This window comes from Ovis canadensis, chromosome 11 (assembly GCF_042477335.2).
Source record: "Ovis canadensis isolate MfBH-ARS-UI-01 breed Bighorn chromosome 11, ARS-UI_OviCan_v2, whole genome shotgun sequence".
NCBI lineage: Eukaryota > Metazoa > Chordata > Mammalia > Artiodactyla > Bovidae > Ovis > Ovis canadensis.
Window position 1 is genome coordinate 58508190 of NC_091255.1, and position 17104 is coordinate 58525293.

The 17104-nt window shown below is 57.2% G+C and overlaps 1 protein-coding gene across 1 annotated transcript; it reads right to left on the reverse strand.

The window, feature by feature from the left end:
* Window positions 1-8584: 8584 nt before the first annotated feature.
* Window positions 8585-14680, reverse strand: UTS2R (urotensin 2 receptor). Its single transcript, XM_069543732.1, has 2 exons — window positions 14411-14680; window positions 8585-11968 (listed from the first exon to the last, which is right to left on the reverse strand). The coding sequence occupies exon 2, from the start codon at window positions 11882-11884 to the stop codon at window positions 10730-10732; it is 1155 nt and encodes a 384-aa protein (XP_069399833.1). The 5' UTR covers window positions 11885-11968; window positions 14411-14680; the 3' UTR covers window positions 8585-10729.
* Between the last annotated feature and the right edge of the window lie 2424 nt (window positions 14681-17104).

Here is a 17104-nt window from a genome sequence, read left to right on the forward strand (position 1 = left end):
CACCCAGTGTGGACCCTTGCCCCCTGTTAGAGAAGGCTGCACCCTTGGCCACCACAGCCCCACGGGTTCCCCAAGCTCTGCAGCCATCGGGCTTCTACAGGGAGGGGCAGAGTTTCTGGACCCTGGGATGAGCCCTTGTGAGGCCCGTAAGGCTTCAGTGAGGGTCTGGAAGCTGGGACCCTTGGGTCTGCACCTTGGTCTGCCGGGAGTCCCTCCTGCCGGCGGGCGATGATGTGTATGTCTCAGCGCCGTGGGGCCTAGCTTTCACGTGCAGACGAAGACGTGTGCTCCCCTCTGGATCATGACGACAGGTTATGGGGTGGTGGGTCCTCCATCACCACAGAAGCCTGGATCGTGGTTCCTGTTTCTAAAGGACTTTGGGCAGGTCTGGGAAGGATGAAGCCCAGGCTCTGGGTGGCAGACCGGGGTGACCTTAGGATCACAATGCTTGGACACACTGTCTCTAGGTTGGACCAGCGGCCTCATTCTGTACAGGAAAAGCTATCTCCTCCCGTCTGGGTTGTCCTCTGATTTCTCCCATTTTGGCTTTTCAGAGGTTGGTTGCTCTGGTCTCAGAATGGGATGCTGTGACCTCTGATAGGAAAGCCCAGTGCGGGCCTCTCTTTGTTCTATAACTTTTGAGTTATCTGAGTGACGCTGTACCCTCAATCTGAGGATGGGCAGACATCCCTGGGTGTTCCATGGCCCACACATCTCAGGGCGGTGGTGGTGGGGCGGATGTGGGTCTGATGGTTTAGTTGTGGTTGAAGTGTTTTAGAAATAACTAAGATACTGGTTTTCATTGACAGTCTTTGCTACTTATCCTCTTCATACTCATCACAGAGGTTCTTGGACAAAGAAATAAAGATTTGGGCGAAAACAAGAATGTCCTTCATTTAAATAAAAAGTGTGTAAGCCCTGGAGATGTATGTGCACGTGCTGGGTGGCCCCCAGCAGTGCTCACCTGGGGCCTCGTGAACTCCTCAGTCCTGCAGGGAGGTCCTGACCAAGGGTGGACGTGGTCTGTTCCAGGGAGAAGTGAGGGTCCTGATATACCCTCTGCTGAGTGACTTATTTCCTATTAAAAAGTGTTTAGTGTCTGAATCAAAGAAAGTGAGCGTTGGTCTCACTGCTGGAAAGAAGGGCTTGCCGCTCCAGCTCTGCTGGCAAGCCAGCCACCAGGGCCAGGCCTGAACACGGCTGAGCCCCACTGAGAGTTGAAGCCAAGACATCAGGTCAGGAGCTGACCCAGTGGGATGGTACCTGAGCTGGCCTTCCTCCCTCAGGCTGCAAGTTACCTTTCCTGCCCTGCACAGGAGAAAAGGGCAAGAAATTGCAGAAGTGGCCGCAGTGTGCCAGGGAGCAGAGCAGGTGTGGCCCCACCAACTGTGCGAGAGTTGGGCTCAGCCAGAGCAGGGAGGGTGGGGTCACTTGTGTCCACCTTGAGGCTGGCTTTGCCGCTCACAGCCTGGCACCTCCGCCTTCTTACCAGGTGGGCAGGTGCAGCTGATGCCTTGTCCAGCGCAGTGGTGCCCAGGCCTCAGGGCAGCTTGGGAGGAGGAGGGTCTTGGGATTTGGGAAGGCTTGGAAGGTGCTCAGCAGCAACAGATGGCAGGACCAGGCATCAGCATGAGCAGGCAGGAAGGACGTGGCTGTACCATCCCCATGATTTGTGTGAGGCCCATGGGCAGGGGCTGCAGAGCAGGGGACGGTGGCTTCAGGGGGTTGTTGCAGGGGCCACAGGGCTGTTACTGGAGGGATGGAGGATTTACAGAAATCTCCACAGCTGTCCACCCCATCTCAGGGCTGATCCAGAGCAAAACACCAGTCTGTCTGTTCCCTTTCGAATTACAACTGGAAGCGCCTTGAAGGGTCTTGGGATCCATGCTGGTTCTCAGTCTGGATCTTCTAATCCTGGAGCCACTTCATTTCCCTTTTCTCCTCTCCAACACAGTGTTCACATGAGAATGGGACCAAGCCGCCCCAGTCCCCACCAGCCCTCAGCCCCCAGGCAGCACCAACTCCCAGGCACCTTGTGGGCTTGCACTGTGGGGCCTTGGGTGGGCCTTATGGGCTGTGCTGAGGGTTTGCTCATGCTGTCTAGGGAAGTGGTCCCCACTGCCAGCCCCCTAATTGGTGGCATCTCTGCCCTGCCCACTGGGTACTGGCTCATTTGCCATCTGAAGTCACAGCATCTCAGGGCCTCCCACACCTTCTAGAGGTTTTCACAGGGAGGAGGGGTGTGGGGACACTTCTGCTCATCCCTGAGACTAGGAGACCAAGGACCTAAGACTCTAGTGATGTGAGTCCCCAGTGACGCAGCATCTTCCAGAAACCAAGCCAGTCACACCAAACTCTGGGCCCTGGCAGTGCTCAGCCTGGAAAGGAGGGGCTGGGGTGGAAGGGGAGGGGCAGCAGGTGGGGGCAGCAAGATTTTATCCTCTAGCATGTGTACAGTCTGAGACACATTGACAAATTACAAAGCAGTAAAGCAGATGAGATGGAATAGCAGATTGAGGCCAAGCAGGGGAGAATACCAGTGAACCAGACCTCAGTGAAACTCCAGGCTGGAGACTCCTGGTGGCCCCGGGGAAGAGGGAGACATCCTCAGTCCACATCCAACCCATCTCGGGGTCTCCTTGGATGCACTGACATGTAAATACCAGTTTCTTATCTTGATCTTGAGTTTCAGGAGAAGTGTAGTGCCCCCATTCCTCTCCGGAAGAGACCCTCCAGGCGTCTACCATCCCAGTGCCCCCCGCCCCCTAGTTATCCCTCTGTAATTGTTCACCCCTGGGGACCTGAACCCCCAGTGCTGGCCAGCACACCGTGCCCTGCAGAGTAATGGGAAGAGTCTAGATGAGGGTGGATGGCTGTGTTCTGTCTCCTGCAGATCTGTGGCCCCACCTTGATGTTCCTTCCGTCTCAGCACCTTTGAGGCCAAGCAGATCCCAGTGGAGCTGGGGGTGCAGGTCAGCCCCCCTTCCTGAGGCCATCAGGGACACCACTTCCACCTGCAGCTTGGGAGTCATGGCTACTACCCTCCATCCCAGTGATCCCAGAAGGCAGGGGCTTGGAATCTTGCTGTGGCCACACACCTGGCCAGGTGCCCAGCTTGAGCCCCTTGCCCCTGCCAACTGTCCCTGGGTTTCCTAGACATGGGGGGCACCTACTCATCTCCTCTCATTCCCCTTGATAAAGAACAGACAGCTGCAGGGCACTCAGGAAGGACCTCATTCCTGAAAAATTCTGGTGAACAGGGAGGAGGAGGAGGAGGGAGAGGAGAGGAAGGGGAGGTGGGTAGATGCTGTCCAGGATCTCTGCACACCCAAGGTGGGTCCTGGACCAAGACCTCCTTCCCAGGAAAAGCGGGCCATGTGCTTATACCTGCTGCCCGCTCCCAGAGTCCCTGGCCCCTCAACACCCTCGCTGCCCACCCCATGTAGCCAAACCTGCCCCTCTCTCTGCCCTGTAGGGACTCCGAGGCACTAGCAAGGTTTGTGGGGTGAGGGGGATGTGGCAGGGAGTAGGGGCCGAGCCGTGGGTGTTGTAAGGTGAGTGCAGAGAAAAAGAGTGAGCGGGGTAGTCAGGCAAGAAAAGGAAATTTATTAGAGAGAAAAGAGAGGGTGACTGGCTCTTTAGGAGAACCAGTGTTCTCTCTTTCTGACAGAGTCCTTCTTATACCCCACCAGTGAAAAATTGTCTGAAGGGATGGTCACCTAGCTGGAGGTCTGGAATCTGGTGATCTCGCAGCTTTGAGAAGATAGGTGCCAGTGAGATAACAGGACGCCGTTTGGGCAATTTGGTCAGTCTCACGGATCACTGTGATTTATTCTTTGTTTGCGAGGTTGACATAATGAGCCGTCTCATCAGTGAGACCCCGTGTGGGCCCTATCACGTGTTCTCCTGTGCCTGTGTCTCTGAGGACAGTGCAGGGTGGGGGTGGGGTCGCTGTTTCCTGGGGACCCCCCACCCTCCATGCCCACCAGCTCCTCGGAACCCTCGCTGAGGCCTTGCATCCAGGGTGCCTGGGTCTTGCCCCCTGGGGATGGGCTTCAGGCACAGACCCCTCAGAGGGGGATCCGGACCCCTCAGCCAGGTTCAGGTCCTGCCCAGGAGACCCCAGCTGGCACCCCAACTTCACTGTCAGCTCAGGCAGCCCCCCCATGCCCATCACAGGTGGGCACGCGGGCTCATGTTACTCCTTCAGCACCTCCCTCGTCCCTGTAATCATTCACGCACCAGGACTACCTCCTGGCCACGTCTCCCGGGCTTCAGCTGCCCACTGCCCAGCGGGGCGTATCGTGGGGCACACATGGTCCATCCTAGCTCTGCCCAGCTGCTGCGGCTTGGGGAGGATGCAGGATGGGGGGAGGAGTGGGGAACATTGGGAGACCAAGGGCAGAAATGGAGGTTCCCCATCCCCCATCAGGCCCCAGGCCTGGCCTCGACTTGTCGCGGCCCTGGGGAAGAATCTTGGCACAGGGCAGCCAACTCTGATGCCCAGGCAGCCTCGGTATTTCACACTGACACACAGTTTTGGGTTGAGATCAGGCTCTGGGCTTTCAATCACACTGTGGGGTGCCTCAGGCCATGAAGGGCAAAGGGGAATAGACCCACCGAGCCGAGGATGGGTGCTCCTGGCTCCTTGTGGATCCCGCGTGGCCTGGTTCCTCAGCTGAAGTGGGAATAAAGAGAATTTTGTAAAAAAAAAATGACCCAATGGTGAGCTCGCTGAGGGGCCCTCCTGGGGGACCAGGGAATTTGCGCATGGAGGAAGGGCAGAGGGGGTGGACTGGAGTTCCTGGGCCGCCGAACACCCAGCTGCCTCCTGGCTCTGATCCCACTCAGCACTCAGGCCCACCATGCCTCCGTCTCCACAGCTCCAGGAGGGGAAAGGTGGCAGGACAGAGCTGTCCTGCCTGGGGGCCCGCCCTGGGCAGCTCAGGGGATGGGGCTCTCCTCGCTTGGGCCCAGGAGAACCCCCCACCCCACCCCCTGCGTGGGGTTGGGCCCTTGGCCAGCCTGGGAGAGGCAGGAGTCTGGTGCTCTTGGCTGCTGGCTGTTGGCAGCCTCTCGGTCTTCCTGCTCAGAGCGTCATCTGTCTGGAATTCCAATGGAAAAACCTGCTCCTGCAGGTGGCCCTGAGGCTCTCCGATTCCCAGTTTGGTGGTCTGTGGGTGTATAGGGCCCAGGCTAGACTCTGGCCATCCCCACCCCCTGCCTGGGGTAGGGGCTCCCACCTTCTGCTGGCTGAGCTCCCTCCTCTCTCTTGCCTGGTGGGTATGTAAGTGGAGGTGCCTGTGAGCCGAGGGCTTTCTCCAGGATGGAAAGGAGCCCCAGCATCCTGCCCCCCAAGCCTGGCCCTTCAGGTGGGTGTGTTCAGGCGTGGAATCAGGTCAGAGTTCAGGTCTCTACAAATTGGCTGGGCTACCCTACCAGGCAGGGCTACTGTCGCTGGTACTGCCCACCCCCCGAACTCCATTTGATAAGGATGGTCTACAAAAGCAGAGAGAGCTCCCTGGGCAGGTAAACAGCGGTGTCTACTGGTTGTAGGTGCAATCCGATTCCCAAAGAATGAGTTCCTGAAAAAATTAGGAGTAGCGGAAACTTTGCACTGTGTGCGTTTCTTTGTTGATGAGAAATTTACACCAAGTGCGGCAGTCTTGGGCGTGCAGCCCAGTGACTTGAGCGCTCTGTGTGCTGGTGCAAGAACTGGGCTCTCTCCACCTCCTACCCCGGGGACCCACGGGAGATTGGAGGGAGGGACTCAGGGCACAAGTTTGTGGACTGGGACAGGCCACTCTCCTGGGTCTGAAAAAGACCGCGGGTCAGCAACCAAATCCCTGCCAAGGCTGAGCCTCTTGGAAACTGTCCGGCCTGCGGGGCAGGAATGTGCCTGCACCTGGTAAATCCATCACCCTGGGGCTCCACCACCAGGCTCCTGGATGCCTCTGCCTCCTGTGAGCTTGGCTGTGAACTCGGCTGTGCACTCATCCGCCCCTGGTTCCTTCCCCCTTCCACCATCTCCGGGAAGACAGACGACAGAATATGAGAGGGCAGCAGGTCCCTAGTAGAGGGACACAGTTTGTCCATTCATATACTCATTCATTCCCCAGTGGGTGCCGGCCACCACTGTCCTAGTCGCAGGCCCCACAGCCTGCCTGATCACTGTCCCCACTCCTTGTTTTTGCTATAGGAACTGAGGGGAGTGGGGTGGGAAAACTCAGGGTAGAGGGTGCAGGGGGTGAAGACGGGATGGGGAGACATGCCCATAGGCCTGGCCCTCATGCAGTTGGGCACCCAGTCCCCATGGCTCTGTGCCCAAGGTCTTCTAAACGAGCTTCATGCACCAACCCCAGCAAAGACCTCCCCATCCAGCCTGCACCCTATTAACCCAGATTCATGGGAACCCTGCTGGAACAAAATCCATATTCACAAAACATTCCATTGGAGCACAGTTAGTGTTTCACAGAGGGATCCCAGCAATCTTCTCTGAAAAGAAATTCGTTCCCCTGATGCAGGGTGGGGGCTGGGGGTGGCCCTGGGCAGTGGTCAGGGACCCAAGTCAGTGCAGTGGTGCCTTGTCAGGAGCACCGTGGGCTGAGCCTGGCCTTGGCCTGGCCTCCTCATCTGCAAGTCTGGAGGTTGGGTGGCTGGCATTTAAATGCTGAGACCTCATCCATCACCCTGAGTGACCTTCAGCCTGAATGCTCATCCATCAGACAGTCGACAGCCTGCTCATCCCCACTGCTAACCACCGCTGCCCTGGAGGCCCGGGCTGGACTCAGACAGCAGCTCCTCTTAGCTCCTGACATCCTGTGCTGTGGGAGAGGAGCTCCCGCTGCACCTCCCATCCTGCCTACTCACTCCCCACCCCCTCCCACTCCTCTCTCCTCCATCCCCTCCTCCTCTCTTCCCTCACCCCTCCCCTTTGCTCCTCCCTCTCTCCCTCCCGCCTTTTCCACACCCCCTACTGGCCCCTCTGCCCAGCAGGGCGGAGGCCCCAGGGGAGACCTCCACCTGGTTTCAGGAGCTCAGTTTGCTGAGCTGATGCTTGTAGAGTGAGAGGGACACTGTCACCATTTTCTGGAGTGGTGGCCCGTGTCCCGCTCCCTCTCTCCCCAGTTGCATGTATAAAGCAGCTCCGTGCACAGCCTGGTGGTCCCCTGCTCAGGAGGAGCAGAGGCTGTCATCCAGGATGTCCAGTGCAGACTGTTGGGTCACTGGGGACCCTGACAATGGGGGAAGGATGCCTGAGCAGAGGCCCAGGCCCAGTGGCACCTGTGGGGGTGCCACTGAGATTCTGGGGCAGGCAGGGAAGGGACAGGAGGCAGGCAGGGAGCAGCCCACCCCAGGACAAGGCCCCTCACCACAGGCCTCAACTGTGGTTGGGGTGTGTGGGGGTTAAGGTCAGAGGGTGCCAGCACCCAGAGGTGAACATCACTTTGGGGCTTCCCTGGCTGTGTTCCCTATGACCTGGTCCCATGGCATCTGCACTGCTTCCCATGGTGTCCACACCAGCAGATCTCCAGCAAAGCCCTATGGTCTTAAGCTCCAGATAACACAAGGCAATTTGCACAGCAAACCCCGGGTTCGAAGCCCTCCTCACTGCCTTTGAACTATTGGAAAATACTCGGCACTTGGAGAAGCCCCATCCTCCCAGCAGGATATGAGGCCTGTGGGTGTGCCTGTCAGTGTCTTCCTGGGGACAGGGGACAGGAGACCTGGTCAGGGCCTTCCCCAGGTCGTGGGGATAGGGTGGTGACCTATCCAGTGCCTTTCTGGGGACATGGGAAACTGGTCATAAGGGTTCAGATGACCCGTAGAACCAGGACAGCCCACAGTGAAGGTGGCCATGATGATGTCCCCTTCTCCTGAGGGGCCCTGCCGGCTGCCCCTCCCTCGGTACACGTTACCAGGTGGGGATGCCCCAGGTTCCTGGGACAGAGCTGGAGGTAGGGAAGCCTGGACTCACTCCTGTTGGAAGCCAAGGTGATGCGGATGGGAAGGGGGGGTGCCCCTGCCCCCACTAGCCTGCCACCACCCATTGAGCGAGGCCTAGGGCCCCAGCCCTGCAGACACGTGACTCTGAGAGACGGTCGCCATCACAGAGCCACCTGTTTCGAATCCGAGTTTACCCAGAACAGCTGCTCTTTTGTCATAAAACGGTGCCTGCCCAGAGTGAGGGCAGGGTGGGCAGGATGGAGAAGCCAGGAGACCAGGAACCCTCACGCAGGGCGGCTGGAGGGGTGGCAGACACGTGGCCCCACGGGTGGTCATGGTGGCCCTGTTCATTTAGGGAAAAGGTGGAAGCACCTCAAATGCCCACAACCAACACGTGTTCATCCACGGGGGCACATTCAGCTCTGCCCACACTACAGAAGGGCGTCTGTTCCCGGAACATGGTGGGTGGGGCTCCTCCAGGCGCTTAAAGGTCTTCCAGCAAAAACGGAGGTTTCTGGGAAAGAAGGAATTCTGCCCCAAGGCTGCAGTATCTTCTCCCTGAGTTTCCAGCCTGCCAGCCTGCTGCCCCACCCGCCAATGGATCCCAGACATGCCAGTCCCTTAATCACTATGCCAATTCCTTTAAAGAACCTTTTAATATTTATACGTCTGCCCTATTGGTTGATTTCTTTGGAGCTCCCTGCCTGACAGGACAGAGGAGCCTGGCGGGCTCTACAGTCCAATGGGGTCACAAACAGTCAGTCATGGCTGAGCACGCACACCCGGCCTGACAGATGCCCCGAGACTGAACTGGGATGTTGGTTACATGACTCTGTCCTTTCAGTGAAAATCATTACTTGTACTTTCAGTGGATGAGTTTTATGGTGTAAAACTCCCCCTATAAAGCTGTAGCATTTGAACAGGAGCCCTAACCTGCTTCTAGAGCCCTATTCTAGCCACACACAAGCTCACCCCAGTTGGCCCCTCACCCCAGGGCTCTCTGCTCTCCGGCTTGCCAAGGGCCAGGCACCGTGCCCGATGGGCTGATGACTGTGGGTCTTGAGCCAGACTAGGCCTCCATAAATCACCGGTCCCTGACTGGTGAGTCCTGGGGGCCTGTGGTGAGGGGAGAGGGAGGGGCTGTGAGCAGTGGGTCCAGGGAGGTTGGCCAAGCCATAGTAGGCCAGTAGGAGTCTCCACGTGGCTGTGTGCGTGAGTACATAGGCATGAGAGCCTGCTGGACATTTTTAAGCACTCTGAAACACTCAGGGTGTTATCATGAGGCTCCCCAGAGGCTGGCAGGATGGTGGGGGCACTTCTAAGTGGGAAGTGGGAAGACAGCCCCCGCAGCTGTCTCAGGCCTGGCAGTAGAAGATCAGCTGGGAGCATTAACGAGGGCACTCAGGTCTTAAATTTGGGGCCAAAAATGTAAGTTCTTCAGTATCATGCCAAGAAATAGTGCAAAGAACACCTTCACATGTGCAGATGAGTGGGGATTGCAGGGACACTCAGGGTAGGGGAGGGTTTCTGTTTTCCAAGTCTGGGGCCTTCTGGGTACATCCTGGAATCAGGATTCAGGAAACAGAGACATGGGGCCTTGATCAAGGTACAAACTTTGGGCTGTTTTCTTCCCAAAACATTGGGGGTCCCAAGTGGGGCCAGTAGCCTCACACTCCATAATTAGGGGCCAGATCTCCACCTGCCCACACATTAGGATCCAGTCAAGGCCTTGAGTCTGAGGTGTGTGCAGCCGTGGCTGGGGCCCAGATGTGGGATGTGAATTAGGGGCCCAGTGTGGAGTGAACTGGTCGCGGGAGTGTGGGATAGGGGTTGGGGTAGGTCCAAAACCTTTCCCTGTGAGTGGGCTCTCTGTGGGCAGGGCTTGATGGTCTTGGTGTCCATAGGAGGTCCAACTGGGATGCTGTACACAGGAGGCATGAGATAATCCCCTACATGCATTGTATATGATCCACTCCCCCCCATCCCCCCAAGGTCTGGGGAGGGAAAGGCAGGTGAGCTGCAAATGGGAGAGTAATTCTGGCTCATGGTTTTAGTTTGAGCTCCAAGTTCCTGCCCTAGACTGATGTCCCAGCCACCCATCCTCCCTGAGCAGGTTGAGGCTGGGGGCTCCCTGCCTCACTCGCCCCAGGGTCTCAGGCCCCACACCCAGGGCCTAGCTCAGGCTGGATGGCACCCACTCATCATGTCAGGAAGGCTGAATGGCCAGACGTGTCCCCTCCCTGGTCAGGCAGATGGGTTCCTCCAAGGAGAACGTCCTGGGGGTCCTGCCTCCCTTGATACCTCACCCACACTGCTGTGGCAGACAAGGCTCAGGGAGCTCAGCGTTTATTGTTCCAGGTGCTGAAGCTGTGAGGGATGGAACCACATGGCAGTTGGGAGAAATGGGTGCCACCGGGGCCGCGCTTGTGCCAGGAGGAGGGTCCCACGCAGGCAGCTTGTGCGGCGACACGGTCAGGTATGCACTCAAGTCTGCAGGGGGCCGGTGAAGACTCCACTCACCACGGTCTTTAGGAGCTGGCCCTGGGCCCGAGCCTCCTGCAGACCCTCACAGATGGACAGGGTAGGGAGCACTTCTGGGCATTATGAGGAAAGTAGCTGCTCTGATGGAGCTGGAGTGAGGGGTGAGGGATAGCAAGGAGCTTTCTGGAAGAGGACTGGGGAAGGGCGGCAGACAGTGGGGAGGGTGGTCCAGGAGGGACCTGGGCTCCAGGGGCCACTCCCCACAGCCTACCCCCAGGGCCCACAGGGAGGCTGGGGACTCTCAGACGCAGAGACTCCTGGGGATCGCCTGGGACAGTGCGATGGTCTCAGTGGCCTGCTGGCTGCTGGAGGACACGGAGCGACCCGAGCCACGCTGGCAGTGGGTGTGGCCCTGCGGGAAGCTGCGGACACCCACAGGCCCGCCGGTGCCCCTGCCGTGGAGCGAGCGTTGGCGGTAGTCACGGTAGTTCTTGGTGAGCAGCGTGTAGAGGAAGGGGTTCACACAGCTGTTGCCATAGGTGAGGCAGGTGGTCAGGTAGTTGACAATGCGGGCGGAGCGGGGAGCGAGCGGTGGGCCCCCGCGGTACTGGGCAAGGAGCTGCCACAGCCAGAAGGGTAGGAAGCAGGCCCAGAAGAGCAGCACAATCCCCAGGATGAGATAGAGCACCCTGGGGTTGGGCAGCCGTCGCGTCTGCGTGAAGGAGGCCCGCTGTGACAACCAGTAGGCCCGGGCCAGGCGGACGTAGAGCAGTCCAATGATCACGCCAGGCCCCACGATGCTGGTCCCGAAGAGCAGCGTCAGGTAGGCACGGTGGGTGCGCTGGCCCCAGGCTGGCAGGCAGAGGCTCTTGTGGCCCCTGCGGACCAGCCGGATGGCCAGCATCATGGGCAGTGCCAGCAGCAGTGCCAGCAGCCACGTGCCCAGTGCCAGGACCTTGCGGTAGCCCTTGGAACGCTGCACTGTGTCCAGGGGCCTCACCACGGCGGCGTAGCGCTCCCTGCTCATGAGGGTCAGGGTGAAGATGCTAGCGTGCATGGTCAGGAAGTCCAGGCTGAAGAGGACGCGGCAGCCCACGTCGCCGAAGTGCCACCTCTTGGTGATGTAGGTAGCTACTATGAAGGGGATGCTGAGCAGGTAGAGGAGATCCGCCAGCGCCAAGTTGATGACATAGACGTACATGGAGGCAGAGGTGTGCAGGAAGCGGCACATGACCGTCAGCGTGTACACGTTGCCTGCCATGCCCACCACGCCCATGGCCGAGAGCACCACTCCGATAGTGCTCGTGGCCACCAGGTCCTCCAGGGAGTTGGGCTCCGTCGGGCTAGCCAATGAGCTGTTGAGGGACGCATTGAGGGCACCAGGCAGCTCGGGCATGGCGCTGCCCATTGTAGCTGGCACCGGGAACCTGCTTGATGGCTCTGGGCTCAGCGCCATCTCTGCCACTTCACACTGGGCTTCGGGCTGGGGCCTGCTGCTCCTTCAGGTAGAGAGGGGGCATCTGTGGGCAACAAGCTTGTCCTGCGGGAGAGGATGCTCATTAAAGATGTAGGTCAGGCACCCCTTCCCTTCCCACTCCCAGGAGGCCATAAGAAGCCACAGTTCCCACCAGGCTGGGGAGGCCTGCACGGGGACAGTGCTCACCAACTGTGACGCCCCCTTGGGGACTGTCCGTGCAGAACTCTAACACCCTGCCTCAGTTCCCCAGCTATCCAGGGGGACCAGAGAACCACCTAGACCAGTTGCTCCCCATGCATGCCCCAGTAGCATTCCCACCATGGGCCACGGTGCAAGTTCAAAGGCCTCTCAGCTAGATGGCCTTTCCTGAAAATCAGAGCACAGCAGGCATGAACCAGGATGGTTCACTCCTGGATGAACCAGGAGTTCTCACTAGGCCTTCTCACTTCCTCATCCGTGAAGGGCAGGGAAGCCAGGCTGACCCCTGTGTCTTCCTCCCCATATAGATCTCCTGTATGTTTTTAAAAAATACATTTTGTTCAGATTGCAAAAGTAATATCTGCCAACTTTAAAGTTCAAATAGGAAAATATGTTAGATAAAGAGGGGAAAGCCCTCATAATCTTCCTTTATTCACATGGGGGAAATAAACCTGATTCCTATCTCCTACCACACAAGAAAACAATTCAAGGTGGACTGTGTACCTGTATGTAATAGATTAAATCAATTAATTAATCAAGCTTTGGAAGAAATATAGGAGAATATCTGCACGACTGTGGGTAAACAAAGATTTCTCAAAAAAAAAAAAAAAAGGGCAAAAAATACTTGCAGTAAAAGACCCACCAATTGGATTTCATGAAAATTAAAAACTTCACTGAAAGAGTAAAAGATGTAAACCATGGACTGGGAAAAGATGATCAGAAGACACATATCAGACAAAGAACTAGTAATCAAAATATGTGAAAGAACTACAAATCAATGAAGACCAATGACTCAACTGAAAGAAGAAAAAAAAAAACAACGACACAATTTCAACAGGAAATTCGTAAAACTGCTGGGAAGACATGAAGGAAAGGAACTCCTGAACTGCTAGCAGAGGACAAGAACAGTGCAGCCGCTTGTGGCGAACAATCTGGCACCCTTAGTAAAGTTGGACACACGTCTGTCCTCTCATCCAGCAATTCTACTCCTAGATTTATGCCAAGAAAAATTAGTGCTACTACCACTACTAAGTCACTTCAGTCGTGTCCGACTCTGTGCGACCCCATAGACGGCAAATGGCCGCAAAAAGCAAGAGTGAGAACGTTCATAGCAGTCAGAAGCTGGAAACCACCCAAACGTCCATGAACAGTAGTATGGATAAAGAAACTGTGACCGCCCCCCCCCCCAATAAAAATGCTCCAAGGCGATGAAGAAAATGAAATTATTGAACAACTTGATGAAACTCAAATATGCTCTGTTGAGTGGGGTGGGGGTGGGGGGCCTGAAACAGAAACCGCACCCAAAAAGTACACACTGTAATTCCCTTTACCTGAATGAAGCTGGGGAAGAGGCAAAACCTCTATGAGTGGTTGAAGAGGGTGTCAACTGGTAGGGGGCGCTCGAGAGCACTCCGGGGAATGGACTTTTGCTACGTCCTCATGTGGCGCTAGTTACACAGGTGTTCTGGTGGCTCAGATGGGAAAGAATCCGCCTGCAATGCGGGAGGCCTGGGCTTGATCCCTGGGTTGGGAAAATCCCCTGAAGGAGGGCATGGCAACTCACTCCAGTATTCTCCCCATGAACAGAGGAGTCTGGCGGGCTATGCATTCCATGGGGTCCCAAAGAGTCAGTCACGACTTAGCGACTACGGACATGTAAAAACTCCTGGAGTTGCACACTCATGACCCGTGCTTACTGTATGAAAACTACCCTCATGAGAAAAAAAAAAGACCTAAAACTTGAATACCTGAATGAGAGGAGAGGCCCCTTTATTGCTCAGTCTCCCCACATCCAGGGATAATGTGGCCGGATAAAGCTGGTTCCCGGTTTTTTCCCTCTACAGGTACAGCGTTCGCACTAACATGGATAAACTCGGGGCGTCCAACTGAGCCCTCGGTGCAGAAGGGCAAGCTGGGTGCAGAGACGCTGTCCTAGGCCCCCTGCCCGTGGGACTTGGCTCAGCCTCGGGTCTGACGAGGGGAGCTGGGATCCTTCCTACCGGCCCGAGGCGCCCTCCGCGGCCGCAGCCCCCAGTGGGTCCGGGTTCCAGAGCCCTCCCGCAGGGGCTGCCGCGAACCCGGCGGAGGACCTCCCAGGAGGGACGCGAAACAGCCGCCGAGCCCACCGCGCACACCTCACCCTCTCCACCCTCCGAAGCGCCGCGCATCTCCCGGGGGTCCGCTGGGAGGGCCTCGTGGCCGAGCGATCCTGCCGAGGATTGTGCGGGCCAGCGGGGAGGGCGCCCCGCCCCCGGGAGGGTCCCGGCCCCTTCTCCCGCCCCGCACCCTCGCTGTGCCTGCGCCCACCTCCGTCACCGGGCCGTCAGGTGCGGGCGCCGAGCCCCCTGGGGTCGTGCTCTGGACGGGCGCTTAGTCGCAAAGCGTCTCCAAACACTCGGCGCTGCACGGGAACCTTTCCGAGGGCTCTACCCGGTAGGGGCGCGCAGAGGACGTGGGGGCTCCCAGGGGCGCGTGGTGGAGGGGAGCCCGCCCGCTGCTCTCACCCGCGGAGCCGCGCTCTGCGCCCAGGCCCCTGTCGCCGGCGCCACCTGCCCAGCTGCCAGCTGGGAATGCGCGGCGGCCCTACGCCCGGCCCGGATATTAATAACCCGGGGGAGGGGGGCGGCTGGAGAGGGGGCGAGGATGCGCTGCGGTGGGGGGAGCCGCGGAGGCCCGGGGAGGGGAGGGCAGCAGGGGCGGGAGCGGAGGGTGGCAAAGCGAGCGGGCAGATCACTGAGCAGCTGGGACTCCAGACGCATCCGTGGGGTGAAGCTCAGTCCAGCCTGGCTGGCCCCACCGCAGAGTGTCTCTGCTTCCCTTCGCCCTGTGTACTCCACCACCCCTCAGTTTCCTAGGCACTGAGCCTCAGACTCGGATTCAGGTTGTCAGTCAAGCCGTGGACCCTCCTCTGCACCTGGCGGGGCGGCGGGGGGTGGGGGGGGGCGCAGTGAGTGGAGGGTGGTTCTGAGAGACCCATGCGAGGCCAGGACCCAGTGTCATTAAAGACATTCATAATGTGCACTCGTCACTATTTCCAAAACCTTTTATCAACACAAACCTTTTATGGTCCCCATTAGACAACTCCACATCCCATTCCCCCTGCCCCTGACAACCACCATTCTCCTTTGGCCTCCATGGATTCCAGTAATCTAAGGACTCCCTGTGAGTGGGACCATCCATTTGCCCCTTAGTGTCTGGCTTCTTTCACTTACTATGATGTCTTCGAGCTTCCTTCATGTAGCAAGGGTCAGAGCTTCCATCCTTTTCAAGACTGAAGAGTATTCTGTGAAGACTGAAGAGTGAAGTATTTGGAAGACTGGAGAGTATCTTCTGATTGAAGGTAAACCACTTTGTTTTTCCCTTCATCCCTGATGGATTCTTTTGGTGATGGTGACTAGCGCTGCTATGAATATTTTGATTTATAATTTTCTGTTCCTTTTATGCATCATGGTCCTTCCTTTATTTCTTTGAAAAATCCTGTCTCTAGTTGTCAGATCTTTTCCAGATGACTCCATTTTCAGGGGCCCTGGGGCCCTCCGAGCACTGCTCTCCACTCCTCATTGACCCTGAGCCTGGAGGCCCCTGTCATGGGGGTGTGCCTGAGTCAACCCACTACTACTCTCGGACAGGTTGACTCATAGGCAGGTCTTCCTCTCATCCTCCTGTCCTGTGGGCAGGTGATTCAGGCTGGTCAGCCTCATGGTGTTCAGGCTCATCTGCTGTCTTTGGTCCAAACACCCTGTGACCAAGGGCATGCCCAGGTCACAGAGAGAAGCTTCCAGGAACACCGCCAGGGTTAGCTGCTGGGGTCATGAGCAGCCTGGCTTGACATAAGCCCTCATGGCTGCAGGCTGGGAAATATGGATGATCAAGGACAGCATCTGTTTAGGTGTTGGTCAGCTCCCTGCCCATCTCAGATCAGCCTTGGGCCCATCTCCTGGTCATGATGTCCTGCAGAGCCACAGGCCACACAGCCCACGGCCTCCTCTCTGTTTGCACCATGAGGGAAGGACAGACACCCATCCAGCATGCATGTTAGACAGACCCCATGGACGGTAGGGGAGGGGCTGGGCTGTCCTGAGTGTGAGTGACAGGAGCCAATGGAAGGAGAGGGAAATATTGTGAGACCTGAAGGTGCTGGTGGCTGATATGTCCTCTCAAGGGACATCTTCAGGGAGATTATCTGAAGCTCTTCCTCTGTTGCACTGTGTCCTTAGCCTGGACCTGAGAGGAGCAGAATGGCTCCAGCGGTTGGGGCTTGGGGCTTGGGACTTGAGGATAAAGGGTCAGGATCCTGCAGGGAGCTGGGGCTGCTGTCCTCGGCTTAGTGGACCACGTCCCTGAGATCTACTGTGTTCTTTGCAAACTAAACTCTGCCTGTCTCTGATTCACTTTATGGACCATTAAATCATAATCATAAAGCTCCCACTTTCCACAAATGTGACTTTAAAGCTTTGCTCTTCATATAATGGGTTCCTTATATTTTGAAATGATCATTTTTCTGCAAGAACTCTTTTCCAACTGGATTACTATATTAGGTGGAAAATGAGATGCCATAGGCTGAATCTGGCTTCATGGGGTCTCTTCACAGGTCCCCACCCAGCCTGACCACAGACTTGTCAGAGGCACATCTTGTCACTGTCCTGTCCCCCCAGCCCCTAAAAAAATGCCTTGGAAAGAGAAAGAAGAGGGAGTAGGACTGGGGGTGGAGGGAAAACAGGCCTCAATGCACCTGTAAGAGTCTAGGCCAGCCCCTTGCAGGAGAGCAAAGAGGGGAAGGAGTCCAGAGTTGGGCAGAAATGGCCCACATATCCTCACCAGTCACTGACAGAGACTGTCTGGGGCCCAGTGCCCCTGCCCCAGAAGGAGGTCCCAGAAGGAACACACCTGCTTGGCTGCCCCTCCCCCAGCCCAGGGCCCTTCTGCAGTCAGTAGCTAACTGTATTTTCTAGGAGATTCTTCCCTTGATGCCGCTGCTAATGTTGTTACTTGATTTCAATT